Below are 18,697 nucleotides of genomic sequence, written 5' to 3'. Positions count from 1 at the left end.
GGGCGCAGGGCTCTCCCCTCACGGCCAGGGGCTGGGCGCTGACGGGGCGCAGGGCTCTCCCCTCAGGGCCAGGGGACGGGTGCTGACGGGCGCAGGGCTCTCCCCTCACGGCCAGGGGCCGGGCGCTGACGGGACGCAGGGCTCTCCCTGAGGGCCAGGGGCCGGGCGCTGACGGGGCGCAGGGCTCTCCCCTCACAGCCAGGGGCCGGGCACTGATGGGGAGCAGGGCTCTCCCCTCAGGGCCAGGGGCCGGGCACTGACGGGGCGCAGGGCTCTCCCCTCAGGGCCAGGGGCCGGGCGCTGATGGGGCGCGGCTCTCCCCTCACGGCCAGGGGCTGGGCGCTGACGGGGCGCAGGGCTCTCCCCTCAGGGCCAGGGGCCGGGTGCTGACGGGCGCAGGGCTCTCCCCTCACGGCCAGGGGCCGGGCACTGATGGGGAGCAGGGCTCTCCCCTCAGGGCCAGGGGCCGAGTGCTGACGGGGCGCAGGGCTCTCCCCTCACGGCCAGGGGCCGGGCACTGATGGGGAGCAGGGCTCTCCCCTCACGGCCAGGGGCCGGGTGCTGACGGGGCGCAGGGCTCTCCCCTCACAGCCAGGGGCCGAGTGCTGACGGGGCGCAGGGCTCTCCCCTCACAGCCAGGGGCCGGGCACTGATGGGGAGCAGGGCTCTCCCCTCAGGGCCAGGTGCCGGGCTCTGACGGGGCGCAGGGCTCTCCCTGAGGGCCAGGGACCGGGTGCTGATGGGGAGCAGGGCTCTCCCCTCAGGGCCAGGGGCCGGGCGCTGACGGGGCGCAGGGCTCTCCCCTGAGAGCCAGGGACCGGGTGCTGATGGGGAGCAGGGCTCTCCCCTCACGGCCAGGGGCCGGGCGCTGATGAGGCGCAGGGCTCTCCCCTCACGGCCAGGGGCCGGGCGCTGACGGGACGCAGGGCTCTCCCTGAGGGCCAGGGGCCGGGCGCTGACGGGGCGCAGGGCTCTCCCCTCACAGCCAGGGGCCGGGCACTGACGGGGCGCAGGGCTCTCCCCTCACAGCCAGGGGCCGGGCGCTGATGGGGAGCAGGGCTCTCCCCTCACAGCCAGGGGCCGGGCACTGATGGGGAGCAGGGCTCTCCCCTCAGGGCCAGGGGCCGGGCACTGACGGGGCGCAGGGCTCTCCCCTCACAGCCAGGGGCCGGGCACTGATGGGGAGCAGGGCTCTCCCCTCAGGGCCAGGGGCCGGGCGCTGATGGGGCGCAGGGCTCTCCCCTCAGGGCCAGGGGCCGGGCGCTGATGGGGCGCAGGGCTCTCCCCTCACGGCCAGGGGCCGGGCGCTGACAGGCGCAGGGCTCTCCCTGAGGGCCAGGGGCCGGGCGCTGACGGGGCGCAGGGCTCTCCCCTCACGGCCAGGGGCTGGGCGCTGACGGGGCGCAGGGCTCTCCCCTCAGGGCCAGGGGACGGGTGCTGACGGGCGCAGGGCTCTCCCCTCACGGCCAGGGGCCGAGTGCTGACGGGGCGCAGGGCTCTCCCCTCACGGCCAGGGGCCGGGCGCTGATGGGGAGCAGGGCTCTCCCCTCACGGCCAGGGGCCGGGTGCTGACGGGGCGCAGGGCTCTCCCCTCAGGGCCAGGGGCCGGGCGCTGACGGGACGCAGGGCTCTCCCCTCACAGCCAGGGGCCGAGTGCTGACGGGGCGCAGGGCTCTCCCCTCACAGCCAGGGGCCGGGCACTGATGGGGAGCAGGGCTCTCCCCTCAGGGCCAGGTGCCGGGCTCTGACGGGGCGCAGGGCTCTCCCTGAGGGCCAGGGGCTGGGCGCTGACGGGGCGCAGGGCTCTCCCCTCACAGCCAGGGGCCGGGCACTGATGGGGAGCAGGGCTCTCCCTGAGGGCCAGGGGCCGGGCTCTGACGGGGCGCAGGGCTCTCCCTGAGGGCCAGGTGCTGATGGGGCGCAGGGCTCTCCCCTCACGGCCAGGGGCCAGGTGCTGACGGGGCGCAGGGCTCTCCCCTCACGGCCAGGGGCCAGGCACTGACGGGGCGCAGGGCTCTCCCTGAGGGCCAGGTGCTGATGGGGCACAGGGCTCTCCCCTCACGGCCAGGGGCCAGGTGCTGACGGGGCGCAGGGCTCTCCCCTCACAGCCAGGGGCCAGGCACTGATGGGGAGCAGGGCTCTCCCCTCACGGCCAGGGGCCGGGCGCTGATGGGGCGCAGGGCTCTCCCCTCACAGCCAGGGGCCGGGCCCTGACAGGGCGCAGGGCTCTGCCCTCAGGGCCAGGGGCCGGGCGCTGACGGGGCGCAGGGCTCTGCCCTCAGGGCCAGAGGCCGGACGCTGACGGGGCGCAGGGCTCTGCCCTCAGGGCCAGGGGCCGGGCGCTGACAGGGCGCAGGGCTCTGCCCTCAGGGCCAGGGGCCGGGCGCTGACGGGGCGCAGGGCTCTGCCCTCAGGGCCAGAGGCCGGGCGCTGACGGGGCGCAGGGCTCTGCCCTCAGGGCCAGAGGCCGGGCGCTGACGGGGCGCAGGGCTCTCCCCTCATGGCCAGGGGCCGGGCGCTGACGGGGCGCAGGGCTCTCCCCTCACAGCCAGGGGCCGGGCACTGATGGGGAGCAGGGCTCTCCCCTGAGGGCCAGGGGCCGGGCGCTGACGGGACGCAGGGCTCTCCCTGAGGGCCAGGGGCCGGGCGCTGACGGGGCGCAGGGCTCTCCCCTCACAGCCAGGGGCCGGGCACTGATGGGGAGCAGGGCTCTCCCCTCACAGCCAGGGGCCGGGCACTGATGGGGATCAGGGCTCTCCCCTCAGGGCCAGGGGCCGGGCGCTGACGGGGCGCAGGGCTCTCCCCTGAGAGCCAGGGACCGGGTGCTGATGGGGAGCAGGGCTCTCCCCTCACGGCCAGGGGCCGGGCGCTGATGAGGCGCAGGGCTCTCCCCTCACGGCCAGGGGCCGGGCGCTGACGGGACGCAGGGCTCTCCCTGAGGGCCAGGGGCCGGGCGCTGACGGGGCGCAGGGCTCTCCCCTCACAGCCAGGGGCCGGGCACTGACGGGGCGCAGGGCTCTCCCCTCACAGCCAGGGGCCGGGCGCTGATGGGGAGCAGGGCTCTCCCCTCACGGCCAGGGGCCGGGCGCTGATGAGGCGCAGGGCTCTCCCCTCACGGCCAGGGGCCGGGCGCTGACGGGACGCAGGGCTCTCCCCTCACGGCCAGGGGCCGGGCACTGATGGGGAGCAGGGCTCTCCCCTCAGGGCCAGGGGCCGGGCACTGACGGGGCGCAGGGCTCTCCCCTCACGGCCAGGGGCCGGGCGCTGACGGGACGCAGGGCTCTCCCTGAGGGCCAGGGGCCGGGCGCTGACGGGGCGCAGGGCTCTCCCCTCACAGCCAGGGGCCGGGCACTGATGGGGAGCAGGGCTCTCCCCTCAGGGCCAGGGGCCGGGCACTGACGGGGCGCAGGGCTCTCCCCTCAGGGCCAGGGGCCGGGCGCTGATGGGGCGCAGGGCTCTCCCCTCACGGCCAGGGGCCGGGCGCTGACAGGCGCAGGGCTCTCCCCTCACGGCCAGGGGCTGGGCGCTGACGGGGCGCAGGGCTCTCCCCTCAGGGCCAGGGGACGGGTGCTGACGGGCGCAGGGCTCTCCCCTCAGGGCCAGGGGCCGAGTGCTGACGGGGCGCAGGGCTCTCCCCTCACGGCCAGGGGCCGGGCACTGATGGGGAGCAGGGCTCTCCCCTCACGGCCAGGGGCCGGGTGCTGACGGGGCGCAGGGCTCTCCCCTCACAGCCAGGGGCCGAGTGCTGACGGGGCGCAGGGCTCTCCCCTCACAGCCAGGGGCCGGGCACTGATGTGGAGCAGGGCTCTCCCCTCAGGGCCAGGTGCCGGGCTCTGACGGGGCGCAGGGCTCTCCCTGAGGGCCAGGGACCGGGTGCTGATGGGGAGCAGGGCTCTCCCCTCAGGGCCAGGGGCCGGGCGCTGACGGGGCGCAGGGCTCTCCCCTGAGAGCCAGGGACCGGGTGCTGATGGGGAGCAGGGCTCTCCCCTCACGGCCAGGGGCCGGGCGCTGATGAGGCGCAGGGCTCTCCCCTCACGGCCAGGGGCCGGGCGCTGACGGGGCGCAGGGCTCTCCCCTCACAGCCAGGGGCCGGGCGCTGATGGGGAGCAGGGCTCTCCCCTCACAGCCAGGGGCCGGGCACTGATGGGGAGCAGGGCTCTCCCCTCAGGGCCAGGGGCCGGGCACTGACGGGGCGCAGGGCTCTCCCCTCACAGCCAGGGGCCGGGCACTGATGGGGAGCAGGGCTCTCCCCTCAGGGCCAGGGGCCGGGCGCTGATGGGGCGCAGGGCTCTCCCCTCAGGGCCAGGGGCCGGGCGCTGATGGGGCGCAGGGCTCTCCCCTCACGGCCAGGGGCCGGGCGCTGACAGGCGCAGGGCTCTCCCTGAGGGCCAGGGGCCGGGCGCTGACGGGGCGCAGGGCTCTCCCCTCACGGCCAGGGGCTGGGCGCTGACGGGGCGCAGGGCTCTCCCCTCAGGGCCAGGGGACGGGTGCTGACGGGCGCAGGGCTCTCCCCTCACGGCCAGGGGCCGAGTGCTGACGGGGCGCAGGGCTCTCCCCTCACGGCCAGGGGCCGGGCGCTGATGGGGAGCAGGGCTCTCCCCTCACGGCCAGGGGCCGGGTGCTGACGGGGCGCAGGGCTCTCCCCTCAGGGCCAGGGGCTGGGCGCTGACGGGACGCAGGGCTCTCCCCTCACAGCCAGGGGCCGAGTGCTGACGGGGCGCAGGGCTCTCCCCTCACAGCCAGGGGCCGGGCACTGATGGGGAGCAGGGCTCTCCCCTCAGGGCCAGGTGCCGGGCTCTGACGGGGCGCAGGGCTCTCCCTGAGGGCCAGGGGCTGGGCGCTGACGGGGCGCAGGGCTCTCCCCTCACGGCCAGGGGCTGGGCGCTGACGGGGCGCAGGGCTCTCCCCTCACGGCCAGGGGCCAGGTGCTGACGGGGCGCAGGGCTCTCCCCTCACAGCCAGGGGCCAGGCACTGATGGGGAGCAGGGCTCTCCCCTCACGGCCAGGGGCCGGGCGCTGATGGGGCGCAGGGCTCTCCCCTCACAGCCAGGGGCCGGGCCCTGACAGGGCGCAGGGCTCTGCCCTCAGGGCCAGGGGCCGGGCGCTGACGGGGCGCAGGGCTCTGCCCTCAGGGCCAGAGGCCGGACGCTGACGGGGCGCAGGGCTCTGCCCTCAGGGCCAGGGGCCGGGCGCTGACAGGGCGCAGGGCTCTGCCCTCAGGGCCAGGGGCCGGGCGCTGACGGGGCGCAGGGCTCTGCCCTCAGGGCCAGAGGCCGGGCGCTGACGGGGCGCAGGGCTCTGCCCTCAGGGCCAGAGGCCGGGCGCTGACGGGGCGCAGGGCTCTCCCCTCATGGCCAGGGGCCGGGCGCTGACGGGGCGCAGGGCTCTCCCCTGAGGGCCAGGGGCCGGGCGCTGACGGGGCGCAGGGCTCTCCCCTGAGGGCCAGGGGCCGGGCGCTGACGGGGCGCAGGGCTCTGCCCTCAGGGCCATGGGCCAGGCGCTGACGGGGCGCAGGGCTCTGCCCTCAGGGCCAGGGGCCGGGGGCTGACGGGGCGCAGGGCTCTGCCCTCAGGGCCAGGGGCCGGGCGCTGACGGGGCGCAGGGCTCTCCCCTCACGGCCAGGGGCCGGGCGCTGACGGGGCGCAGGGCTCTCCCCTCACAGCCAGGGGCCGGGCACTGATGGGGAGCAGGGCTCTCCCCTCAGGGCCAGGTGCCGGGCTCTGACGGGGCGCAGGGCTCTCCCTGAGGGCCAGGGGCTGGGCGCTGACGGGGCGCAGGGCTCTCCCCTCACAGCCAGGGGCCGGGCACTGATGGGGAGCAGGGCTCTCCCCTCAGGGCCAGGGGCCGGGCGCTGACGGGGCGCAGGGCTCTCCCTGAGGGCCAGGGGCCGGGCTCTGACAGGGCGCAGGGCTCTACCCTGAGAGCCAGGGACCGGGTGCTGATGGGGAGCAGGGCTCTCCCCTCACGGCCAGGGGCCGGGCGCTGATGAGGCGCAGGGCTCTCCCTGAGGGCCAGGGGCTGGGCGCTGACGGGGCGCAGGGCTCTCCCCTGAGGGCCAGGGGCCGGGCGCTGACGGGACGCAGGGCTCTCCCTGAGGGCCAGGGGCCGGGCGCTGACGGGGCGCAGGGCTCTCCCCTCACAGCCAGGGGCCGGGCACTGATGGGGAGCAGGGCTCTCCCCTCACAGCCAGGGGCCGGGCACTGATGGGGATCAGGGCTCTCCCCTCAGGGCCAGGGGCCGGGCGCTGACGGGGCGCAGGGCTCTCCCCTGAGAGCCAGGGACCGGGTGCTGATGGGGAGCAGGGCTCTCCCCTCACGGCCAGGGGCCGGGCGCTGATGAGGCGCAGGGCTCTCCCCTCACGGCCAGGGGCCGGGCGCTGACGGGACGCAGGGCTCTCCCTGAGGGCCAGGGGCCGGGCGCTGACGGGGCGCAGGGATCTCCCCTCACAGCCAGGGGCCGGGCACTGACGGGGCGCAGGGCTCTCCCCTCACAGCCAGGGGCCGGGCGCTGATGGGGAGCAGGGCTCTCCCCTCACGGCCAGGGGCCGGGCGCTGATGAGGCGCAGGGCTCTCCCCTCACGGCCAGGGGCCGGGCGCTGACGGGAAGCAGGGCTCTCCCCTCACGGCCAGGGGCCGGGCACTGATGGGGAGCAGGGCTCTCCCCTCAGGGCCAGGGGCCGGGCACTGACGGGGCGCAGGGCTCTCCCCTCACGGCCAGGGGCCGGGCGCTGACGGGACGCAGGGCTCTCCCTGAGGGCCAGGGGCCGGGCGCTGACGGGGCGCAGGGCTCTCCCCTCACAGCCAGGGGCCGGGCGCTGATGAGGCGCAGGGCTCTCCCCTCAGGGCCAGGGGCCGGGCACTGATGGGGAGCAGGGCTCTCCCCTCAGGGCCAGGGGCCGGGCACTGACGGGGCGCAGGGCTCTCCCCTCAGGGCCAGGGGCCGGGCGCTGATGGGGCGCAGGGCTCTCCCCTCAGGGCCAGGGGCCGGGCGCTGATGGGGCGCAGGGCTCTCCCCTCACGGCCAGGGGCCGGGCGCTGACAGGCGCAGGGCTCTCCCTGAGGGCCAGGGGCCGGGCGCTGACGGGGCGCAGGGCTCTCCCCTCACGGCCAGGGGCTGGGCGCTGACGGGGCGCAGGGCTCTCCCCTCAGGGCCAGGGGACGGGTGCTGACGGGCGCAGGGCTCTCCCCTCACGGCCAGGGGCCGAGTGCTGACGGGGCGCAGGGCTCTCCCCTCACGGCCAGGGGCCGGGCTCTGACGGGGCGCAGGGCTCTACCCTGAGAGCCAGGGACCGGGTGCTGATGGGGAGCAGGGCTCTCCCCTCACGGCCAGGGGCCGGGCGCTGACGGGGCGCAGGGCTCTCCCCTGAGAGCCAGGGACCGGGTGCTGATGGGGCGCAGGGTTCTCCCCTCACGGCCAGGGGCCAGGCACTGACGGGGCGCAGGGCTCTCCCTGAGGGCCAGGTGCTGATGGGGCGCAGGGCTCTCCCCTCACGGCCAGGGGCCAGGTGCTGACGGGGCGCAGGGCTCTCCCCTCACGGCCAGGGGCCAGGCACTGACGGGGCGCAGGGCTCTCCCTGAGGGCCAGGTGCTGATGGGGCACAGGGCTCTCCCCTCACGGCCAGGGGCCAGGTGCTGACGGGGCGCAGGGCTCTCCCCTCACAGCCAGGGGCCAGGCACTGATGGGGAGCAGGGCTCTCCCCTCACGGCCAGAGGCAGGGCTCTGACGGGGCGCAGGGCTCTCCCCTCACGGCCAGAGGCCGGGCGCTGACGGGGCGCAGGGCTCTCCCCTCACGGCCAGGGGCCGGGCGCTGATGGGGCGCAGGGCTCTCCCCTCACAGCCAGGGGCCGGGCCCTGACAGGGCGCAGGGCTCTGCCCTCAGGGCCAGGGGCCGGGCGCTGACGGGGCGCAGGGCTCTGCCCTCAGGGCCAGAGGCCGGACGCTGACGGGGCGCAGGGCTCTGCCCTCAGGGCCAGGGGCCGGGCGCTGACGGGGCGCAGGGCTCTGCCCTCAGGGCCAGGGGCCGGGCGCTGACGGGGCGCAGGGCTCTGCCCTCAGGGCCAGAGGCCGGGCGCTGACGGGGCGCAGGGCTCTGCCCTCAGGGCCAGAGGCCGGGCGCTGACGGGGCGCAGGGCTCTCCCCTGAGGGCCAGGGGCCGGGCGCTGACGGGGCGCAGGGCTCTCCCCTGAGGGCCAGGGGCCGGGCGCTGACGGGGCGCAGGGCTCTGCCCTCAGGGCCAGGGGCCAGGCGCTGACGGGGCGCAGGGCTCTGCCCTCAGGGCCAGGGGCCGGGCGCTGACGGGGCGCAGGGCTCTGCCCTCAGGGCCAGGGGCCGGGCGCTGACGGGGCGCAGGGCTCTCCCCTCACGGCCAGGGGCCGGGCGCTGACGGGGCGCAGGGCTCTCCCCTCACAGCCAGGGGCCGGGCACTGATGGGGAGCAGGGCTCTCCCCTCACGGCCAGGGGCCGGGCGCTGATGAGGCGCAGGGCTCTCCCCTCACGGCCAGGGGCCGGGCGCTGACGGGACGCAGGGCTCTCCCTGAGGGCCAGGGGCCGGGCGCTGACGGGGCGCAGGGCTCTCCCCTCACAGCCAGGGGCCGGGCACTGATGGGGAGCAGGGCTCTCCCCTCAGGGCCAGGGGCCGGGCACTGACGGGGTGCAGGGCTCTCCCCTCAGGGCCAGGGGCCGGGCGCTGATGGGGCGCAGGGCTCTCCCCTCAGGGCCAGGGGCCGGGCGCTGATGGGGCGCAGGGCTCTCCCCTCAGGGCCAGGGGCCGGGCACTGATGGGGCGCAGGGCTCTCCCCTCACGGCCAGGGGCCGGGCGCTGATGGGGCGCAGGGCTCTCCCCTCACGGCCAGGGGCCGGGCGCTGACAGGCGCAGGGCTCTCCCTGAGGGCCAGGGGCCGGGCGCTGACGGGGCGCAGGGCTCTCCCCTCACGGCCAGGGGCCGAGTGCTGACGGGGCGCAGGGCTCTCCCCTCACAGCCAGGGGCCGGGCACTGATGGGGAGCAGGGCTCTCCCCTCACGGCCAGGGGCCGGGCGCTGATGAGGCGCAGGGCTCTCCCCTCACAGCCAGGGGCCGAGTGCTGACGGGACGCAGGGCTCTCCCTGAGGGCCAGGGGCTGGGCGCTGACGGGGCGCAGGGCTCTCCCCTCACGGCCAGGGGCCGGGCGCTGACGGGACGCAGGGCTCTCCCTGAGGGCCAGGGGCCGGGCGCTGACGGGGCGCAGGGCTCTCCCCTCAGGGCCAGGGGCCGGGCGCTGACGGGGCGCAGGGCTCTCCCCTCACGGCCAGGGGCCGGGCGCTGACGGGGCGCAGGGCTCTCCCCTGAGGGCCAGGGGCCGGGCGCTGACGGGGCGCAGGGCTCTCCCCTCAGGGCCAGGGGCTGGGTGCTGGTGAGAGCCCTGCCCACCTGTCATCTCCCCCCAGGGGACCGGGGCTGTCACTGGCCTGCCAGCTGGGGTAACGGGGGAGCGCTGCTGACCCACCCGCCGGGAGGCCAGGGGACATCACCGACCTGTCACCGTGATGTTGTAGAAGACGGAGTCGCCGCCCGCGTCGCACACAAACTCCCCCGTGTCCTGCGGCCGGGCCGAGGGGATGATGAGCCTGCGATGGGGCCCTTCGCGCTCCAGGAGCAGGCAGTCACCCTCCTCCACCTCCACCCCGTCCTTGTACCACTGCACCGGGCCGTCGGCACGGGACAGCTCGCACGCCAGCACCACGCGCTCCGAGGCCAGGTAGGTGTGCGCGGCGTCCTCGTTAGAGCTGACGATCCTCACGGGCGGCTCTGGGCAGGGAGACAGGACGGGCTCAGCAGAGAGGATGCCACCTGGGTCACTCACATCCAGCCGCCGCGCCCATTCTCCAAGGCAGGATGCCAGGAAGAGGGTGAGGAAGTGATCCTGGGGGCAGCTATCTGGGGCGATGCAGAGCCTGGTCTGACCATCCCTCATCAGGCGGGGATGTGGCTCATTCTGCTTTAGATGGAACTGCAGAGTCGTTTGCATTCTCCATGTCTGGAGGGAGCTGCTGCTTCCCTCCCTAGGGCCCAGCTCCCTGAAGCCACCCCCGTGGCAGAGAGAGCCAGGGCTCAGGACTCTGAGGGTCTTCATTTAGCTTCAAGGCAGAGCTGGGCAGCAGGCTGGTCCCCCGCTGCCCGCACAGGGGACTGGGAGTCAGAGCCCAGGCCCTGCTGGGTCTGACAAGTGCCAGCTCTGGTAATGCACCGTCAAGCCCAGACGCTTCACTGGCAAGCCCCCTGTGCCATGTCTGCTGCCCTAGCTGGGGTCGAAGGCAATGGCAGCGCTGGGTACAGGGTCAGACCCACAGAGTAACTGACCACCAGGCCAGGCAGCACCTCAGGGCAGAGACCCCAGCTTCCTATCTGAGTGTAAGGCTTCGGCCCCCCCAGCAGTGCCTGTGGGCGTTCACCCTACTCCTGGGGAGGGGACCGTTGCCCAGCCCCCAGCTCACCGGTCACAGTCACTGTGAAGCTCAGCACATCCTCGCCCACGTCACACGTGTATGTCCCAGCATCCGAGGGGCGGGCAGAGCGGATAAACAGCCTCCTGGCGCAGCCCTCTGCCTGCAGGGCGACGACGTCGTCCGCGGGCACAGCCTCCCCGTCCTTGAGCCACCACACAGGGGCGTCGGGCACGGAGACCTCACACTCCAGGAGCAGGGGCAGCCCTGCCAGGAGCTCCCGGAGGCGCTGGGCCTCGGGCACCGGGGCGATGCGCACCTGCGGGGCTGAGAGAGCAGGTTCTTTATCACCACCAGTGCGGCAGCACCCTCAGAGGTAGGGCTATTTTGACACCCAGAGGAGGCTGCGGTCCCAGCCCCACGGAGCTCACAGCCGCAGGCCGTAGGAGCACCGCGGCTGGGGTGACATTGCTACACACACTAACGGCCTGCAGGCTGCACTCCCAGGCTGGGGGGACAAGCAGCCAAGGGCTGAGCCCACAGGACTCCCAGGCAGCAGTCCCGGGGTGAACGGGGGAGAGGAGGTGGTGGTCTGACAGATCGGCTGGAATGGGGGGCAGAAAGCAGGGAACTGGGGAAGGGGCATATGGGCGAGCCAGGAGGGAGGGGGCAGAGCAGGGCAGGGAGGCCGGGAGGGAGGGGGCTGAAGAGTGAGGAGATAGGTGAGGATCCTCCCAGCAGCTGTGTCTTAGCAGGGGTTGCAGGGTGTCTGCGAGGCTGCAGAGCAGAAGGGGCCAGTGACCTGGGGGGAGCCTGGAGAGAAGCATTCGCCATGTGACCAGAGGATCTTGCCAAATTCTGCCAAGAGAAAGTTGGTGAAATGTGACCTGCCCTTCCCCCTCCCCTCAGCTCGCCTGCCCCTCCCACAACTCTCCCCCCTCATCCCCAGTCATACAGAGTCTCTGCTCTGCTCCTCTAGCCCCTCCACTTGTTCCCAGGACCCCATCCAATCCCATCTCCTGGTCTCCCTGAACCCCGCTCCTCCCTCCGCTTCTCACTCTCCTCTGGCTCTTCCCCTCACAACACGAAGTGCCAATCACACCCACCCTGCCCCACTTGCCTCTCCGACTATTGCCCCATCTCCCTTCCTCCCCAAGCTCCCTGCACACACTGGCTGGAGTTCCTCTCCTCCTGCTCCGTCCTGGACCTGCCAGCCCCCGGCATGCCACAGAAACTGCTCTTGCTCAAGTCTCCAGTGACCCCTTCTAACCAAGGCTCAGGGCCAGCACTCCATCTTCATCCTCCCCGGTCTGTCAGCCGCCTTCACACAACTGGCCATGCTCCTCCTCTTGGCTTCCCTGATTCTGGCCTCTCTGGGTCTCCTACTCCCCCTCAAATCGCTCCTTCAGAGGAGCCTCCAGACCCAGGCAACAGCCGGGGGTTGCACAGTTCTGAGTCTGTGCCCAGGGACATGTCCGGACGGGCTAAGACCTTGCTGGCAGCCACAGCTATTGTGGAGTGGATGGATGGAAAGTTGTCAACGAGTGTGGGGGAGTCAGAGCCCTGCACCCCTCACTTCCTGCGATCCACTGTGACTCTCAGCCAGCCAGTAAAATGGAAGGTTTATTAGACGACAGGAACACAGTCCAAATCAGAGCTTGTAGGTACAGACAACAGGACCCCCTCAGTCATGTCCATCTGGGGGGCAGGGAGCTTAGTCCCAGCCCTGGGGCTCCCTCCGTTTCCCCAGTCTCCTTCCAAACTCCAACCCCCTCCAGCTGTCTCCCCCAGCCTTCCCCCGGCTCCTCCTCCAGCCTTTGTCCAGCTTCCCGGGCCAAAGGTGTCACCTCGCCCCAACCCCCTTCCTGGGCTCAGGTTACAGGCTCAGGTATCATCCCTCCAGTGAAGCCCTCCCCTGCTATCCCATCCCCAATGCCGACAATCCCAGTAAAACTCCACCGCAGCATCCCCAGGTCAATCCTCCCCACTCCCTGATCCATCACAAAAGTATTTCCAGAGATATGTACCGCAGACGATTGTGTTCCAAAGCTGCTGGAGGCCAGACAGTCCCCGGGGCGGGGAGGTTCTCAGAGCTCGGAGTGAGCACAATTGACACCCTTCCCCCCAGCCCAGCCAAGAGTTTACAGGCCAGACAAGGTGGGGACTTGGGCCGTAACACAGCACTAAAGAGCCCAAGAAAAAGACCTGGAACAGGGGGGCCATCAGGAGAAAAAAGGCACGAGATTGTATGCTCTGCCAGCGGGAGAGTCTCATGAAAAGTGTGGACCCCAGCTCTCTGGACTGGCCCAGCACTGGCCAGATGGGCCAGTGGGTGAGAAACACCTTCTCAGACAGGAAAGGAGCTTAACAACATCAGAACATAAGAACAGCCATACTGGGTCAGACCAATGGTCCATCTAGCCCAGTATCCTGTCTTCTGACAGTGGCCAATGCCAGGTGCCCCAGAGGGAATGAACAGAACAGGGAATTGCCCAGTGATCCATCCCATGTCGCCCATTCCCAGCTTCTGGCAAACAGAGGCTAAGGACACCATCCCTGCCCATCTTGGCTAATAGCCATTGATGGACCTGTCCTCCATGAACGTATCTAGTTCTTTTTTGAACTCTGTTATAATCTTGGCCTTCACAACATCCTCTGGCAAGGAGTTCCACAGGTTGACTGTGCAGTGTGTGAAGAAATACTTCCTTTTGTTTGTTTTAAATCTACTGCCTTGTACTTTCATTGGGTGACCCCTAGTTCTTGTGTTAGGAGGAGTAAATAACACTTCCTTATTGACTTTCTCCACACCAGTCATGATTTTATAGACCTCACTCATATCCCTCCCTTAGTCATCTCTTTTCCAAGCTGAAAAGTCCCAGTCTTATTAATCTCTCCTCATACGGCAGCCATTCCACATTACTAATAATTTTTGTTGCCCTCTGTGACGAAGCAGGACTGTTCTTAATGTTTCCTCTGAATATTGTGGGGGTGCCTCAGTTTCCCCTAGGCAGTTCTTAAGTATCTAGGGGGTGGGGTAAGGGTGTATGATCATTGCAGAGCCCTAGAGGGCAGGTGTGTGCAGGGGTCTGGACACAGAGAATGGCCGACACCCTGTTTCCTGGCCACTGATGGCCTGGCCCTTCCCCCCCTGCAAGGTGAGAGCTAAGGGGTTGGAGAACAAAGGAATACGGTGACCTCCTGGCCCGGGAAAGGGACAAAGCCCAGAGGAGGAGGAGGGGCTGGAGGGAGTTTCAGTTTGGGGCTGGTTGGAGACATGGAGTGAAGGGCAGATGTGGCTGTCTGACTCACTGCCCCCCAAAATGGACCCAGCTGAGGGGTCCTGTTCTCTGCACCTGCAAGCTCTGTTTTAGACCATGTTCCTGTCGTCTAATAAACCTCTGTTTTACTGGTTGGCTGAGAGTCACGTCTGACTGCGGAGTTGGGGGGCAGGACCCTCTGGCTTCCCCAGGAGCCCCGGCTGAGCAGACTCGCTGTGGGAAGCGCACGGAGGGGCAGAGGATGCTGAATGCTCCGAGGTCAGACCCAGGAAGGTGGAAGCTGTGTGAGCTGTGTGTCCTGCAGACAGGCTGCTCACAGAAAGGCAACTGCCCCAGAGTCCTGACTGGCTTCATGGGGAGCAGTTCCAGAGCATCGCCCAGGGACTCCGTGACAACTGGTGGTAGCGGTGGGATATACTGCACCCCGTGGATGGCACTTCCTGCAGTAAGTGAATGGGGAGCAGTAAAATGAAGGGGGATTGACGCGGACCAGGTGTGCTGAAGATTCAGAGAGAGACTGTTTCAGGGGGCAGTTAACCCCTGGGAGTGTGTGACCAGAGAGAAGGACTTTTGCAGTAACAGGGTCCCCCGGGGGATTGCAGTGAGCGGTCCCAGGAGCGGAGGAGTGTGCAGCTCGACCCTGGCAAAGAGGTGGTGACCTCGAGAAGGGCTGGCACACTAGGGGTTCTCCCTGGAGACCCTGGGGAGCTGAGAGCACACAGGCCTGTGAGTCCACAACAACTTGGGAAGAGCGGAGTGATGGCCTGTCACCGTCTCCTTAAGAAGGACATTGTAACCCTGTGCAGAAAAAAGGGTTGAGCATTGGAAAGTTCACCAAAGCACAGTTAATCATGCAGCTGGAGGAGGATGACCGCTCTAAGAAACAGATTCCTGACCCGAAATGGGGCTATAGCAGGATCTGGGAGCAGCTGGAGTGGTAGCCAGGCATCCCCAAGACTCCTGTCCCCAACCAGATGGGGGTCTTCACGATCGGGTTCCCCATCCAGGGATCGGAGACGGACGGGATTGGAGCTGAGTCCGAGAGAGCAAGAGGACTGTGAGAGACAGCGAGAGCCCGAGAAAGAGCTGCAGAAGCAGCAGCAGCGTGAACTGGCGGTGGGGGAGCGGAGAGGCCTAGGGGACCTCCCAGGGGTGAGTCGGGATAGACCCCGCGGGGCCAGTTCCGCAGGGAACCTTGAGACTAAATTGTTGCCCCTGGTTAAGGAGGGGGGGGATGTGGATGCCCACCTCACTGCCTTTGAGCAGGCTGGAGATTTGAACCAGGGCGACCCTGCGGAAAAGCCCCGGTGTCTAGCTCCCTTGCTGGGTCCCAAGGCCATAGACTCCATCAGCCAGATGGGTGGGGAGGTGGACAGGCTCCCACTCCCGACCCCAACCTCTATACCTGTGTGGAGAATTGTGACAGTGAAGGAAATGTGCCTGTGTCTGTCAGGGGTATTGACTTGCCTGTGGAGGGAGCTACCCTGGTCTCCAAGCAGTTGTCTGTGACCAGCCTTGTGTGCTGGGACAAGGGGAATGAGATCCCAAGCTGTGTGTCTGGTAAAGGAGAAAGTGTGTCCGGCTCTTCTTTGTCTGTGGAGCAGACAGAAGGGGCCTTTCAGCCTGTGATGGTTGAGGGTAGTGCAGTTGTCTCAGAGCTGGTTCTGGATTCAGCTAAAGCCCAGGAAGGGAATGGTCCTAAGTTTGTGTCTGCTCGGGAGAATGGCCCTGTAACTAGGTCGCATCCAGTTAGTGTCTATGTAAAATCCCAGAGCCCAGACAATTCTGGTGCTTGTATTTTGCCTGTTGCTAGTGTGTTGTTGGTAAAGGGTGTCGCAACTCTGACTAATCAGGGTGAGATCCTAGCCAGGGCACAAGGAGAGCGTGAAGGTGATTTGATTGTGTTACCTACTGAGGGTGTGGAAACCAGTAGCAAGAAGGAAGATTCCTGAGCTTGTGTGTGGCAAAGGAAAGGAGAATGTTTCTAACCTTTTATCTAGGAAGTCTGTCAGTTTGCCTGAAAGGGGATTGTGTAGGAATCCGCCAGATGGGCCAGAGGTAATTCTGGATGTAAGGGAGACCCAGAAAGAGTCTGTTGTTGCTCGGGAAAGTGTTCCTCTAGAGCAAGCCCTAGGTGAAGAGGGTAAGGGCAGAATTTCTGTGAGGGGTGAATTGTTGCATAGAAAAGCCCTAGGGAAGGGAATCCTCATGGAGTCTTTGCAAGCAGTTTACTGCAACTGAAGGGTGTGAAAGTGATTTAATCAAGAAAGGTTTCAGAGTAACAGCGGTGTTAGTCTGTATTCGCAAAAAGAAAAGGAGTACTTGTGGCACTTAGAGACTAACCAATTTATTTGAGCATAAGCTTTCATGAGCTACAGCTCACTTCATCAGATGCATGTGAGCTGTAGCTCACGAAAGCTTATGCTCAAATAAATTGGTTAGTCTCTAAGGTGCCACAAGTACTCCTTTTCTTTTTAATCAAGAAAGTTTCAGTTCCTAACGGCCAGAAATTTTCTGTTGTGAATGGATCCACTGACTTTCCTGTTGAAAGATCCAGTGTGGATAGCTTTGAGAAGGTCTCAGATGAAGTGAAAGCCGTTAAGAAAGTTAAACAGTCCTATAACCAAGTGGCTGTGTTTGGCCAGCTTGTTGGGGAGAAGACCCAATCCCAGTTTGACCCCCTGGGGTTTTGGGGTGGCCAAAGGGCACGGGCCACATAAACCTTCCCACATGTGGCCTGCGAGTGCTATCGACCACCCCCGACCTAAGGGAGTGCGTGAAACTGGAAGGGCCTTGTGTAACTCCTGCCAAGGAATGGGAGAGATGCTGGGGCATCCATGGGAATGTTGGTGGCTTCGAACTTCCCCAGGTCACTGGCTAAAGTGACCCCGCTCAGTTCGATCTCGAAGGGGGGAGAAATGTGACGAAGTGGGACTGTTCTTAATGTTTCCTCTGAATATTGTGGGGGTGCCTCAGTTTCCCCTAGGCAGTTCAAGGGTGTATGATCATTGCAGAGCCCTAGAGGGCAGGAGTGTGCAGGGGTCTGGACCCAGACAATGGCCGACACCCTGTTTCCTGGCAACTGATGGCCTGGGCCCTTCCTCCCCCCCCCAAGGTGAGAGCTAAAGGGTTGGAGAACAAAGGAATACGGTGACCTCCTGGCCCGGGAAAGGGACAAAGCCCAGAGGAGGAGGAGGGGCTGGAGGGAGTTTCAGTTTGGGGCTGGTTGGAGACATGGAGTGAAGGGCAGACGGGGTTGTCTGGCTCACTGCCCCCCAAAATGGACCCAGCTGAGGGGTCCTGTTCTCTGCAGCTACAAGCTCTGTGTTAGACCATGTTCCGGTCGTCTAATAAACCTTCTATTTTACTGGCTGGCTGAGAGTCACGTCTGACTGCGGAGTTGGGGGGCAGGACCCTCTGGCTTCCCCAGGACCCCGCCTGGGCGGACTCGCTGTGGGAAGCGCACGGAGGGCCAGAGGAGGCTGAATGCTCCGGGGTCAGACCAAGGAAGGTGGAAGCTGGGTGAGCTGTGTGCCCTGCAGACAGGCTGCTCACAGAAAGGAGACTTCCCCAGAGTCCTGACTGGCTTCATGGGGAGCAGTTCCAGAGCATCGCCCGGGGACTCCGTGACACCCTTTTCTGAACCTTTTACAATTCCAACTTTCTAACAAGTAGTACAGGCTCTGGACTGTGGGTTGCACAGGCGCTGACTTTGCGGGGGGTGCTGGATCCCCCATCTCTGCCCCAAGTCCCACCCCACCTCTTCCTGCCCTGTTCTCCCTCGAGCATGCCTTGTCCTTGCTCCCCAGAGCCTCCAGCTGATCGTGGCAGGCTGGAGGTGCAGGGAGGGAGGGGGAGATGCTGATCGGCGGGGCCCACCAGCGAGCAGGAGGTGCTGAGGGGAGGTGCTGATTGTCACGGAGTGTGGGGGAGTCCAGGCCCTGCACCCCCCTTCCTGGGATTCACTGAGACTCTCAGCCAGCCAGTAAAACAGAAGGTTTATTGGACAACAGGAACACAGTCCAAAACAGAGCTTGTGGGTACAACCAGGACCCCTCAGTCAAGTCCTTCTGGGGGAGCAGGGAGCTCAGACCCCAGCCCTGGGGTTCCCTGTGTTCCTCCACCCAGCCCCAAACTGAAACTAACCCCCCACAGCAGGCTCCCTCCTGCAGCCTCCGTCCACATTCCCGGGCAGAGGTGTTACCTCCCCCTCCCCCTCCTGGCTCAGGTGACAGGCTCTCAGGTCTCCCATCCCCAGGGCACATTCCCAGGTCAACACTCCCCCCTCCCTGCTGTGTCACATCCTCACACTGATAGGGGGGCTGCCGGTGGATGCTCAGCACCCACCATTTTTCCCCGTGGGTGCTCCAGCTCCAGAGCACCCATGGAGTCGGTGCCTATGGCAGGTTGTGTTTTCGTTTGGTCTGTAGCCAGGTGTTTCCAGCCCATCTCCTGGCTTCTGTCTGAATCTCTCTGAAGCTTTGTCAAAACCCCTGTTTGGTTTTACTGCAGCCCCAGCTAAGTGCTGGGTGCTGAGGGCTGAACGGAGGGGAGCTAGTGAACGGGGGCCCTGCTTGCACAGAGGCAGCAAATCTGTGCATTGTGGGGGCCAGGAGTTGAGGCCTGGGCATTGGGGGGTGCGCAGTGGGGTGCACAGACAGGCTGGAAGGACCTGTGCCGAGCTCAGGGGGTAACGATCTCCAGAGATTTAGCCACGGGTTCTCTGCGCTGCCCAAGGCCTCACTCAGGGGGCCGTGGGCTGCGGGTGCCAATTGCTGGCCTGCAGAGGGAAGAGCGGGGCTCGCGGAGTCTGGAGGGGGGCGCTCGTGTAGCCAGCAGCAGTCGTTTGGGGCGAGTTTCCCCTGGTGGGCACAGACAAGGATCCCCCGCACTGTGAGCAGGGGGTAGCGAGTCACCTTGGGTAACCCCGAAAGTGTCACACCCCCTCCAGCTTCCTGGGGGAGTTCCACAGGGCTCTGGCCTTGGTCCCCCACCCCATC

The 18,697-nt window shown here is 67.8% G+C and overlaps 1 protein-coding gene across 1 annotated transcript in view; it reads right to left on the bottom strand.

Annotated features, from left to right (window-relative positions):
• The window catches only part of OBSL1 (obscurin like cytoskeletal adaptor 1), an 82,495-nt gene that overhangs the window by 32,232 nt on the left and 31,566 nt on the right, over positions 1–18,697 (bottom strand). The window contains exons 12-13 of the mRNA XM_074966954.1: positions 10,471–10,746; positions 9,512–9,784 (exon numbers count right to left, since the gene is read on the bottom strand). Coding sequence (XP_074823055.1) covers positions 9,512–9,784; positions 10,471–10,746 — 549 coding nt within the window. The remainder of the gene's footprint in view (positions 1–9,511; positions 9,785–10,470; positions 10,747–18,697) is intronic.

This window comes from Natator depressus, chromosome 11 (genome assembly GCF_965152275.1).
Source record: "Natator depressus isolate rNatDep1 chromosome 11, rNatDep2.hap1, whole genome shotgun sequence".
NCBI classification, from domain to species: Eukaryota; Metazoa; Chordata; order Testudines; family Cheloniidae; genus Natator; species Natator depressus.
Note: the sequence above shows the minus strand (reverse complement) of the source record. Positions and strands in the feature narration are given on the sequence as shown.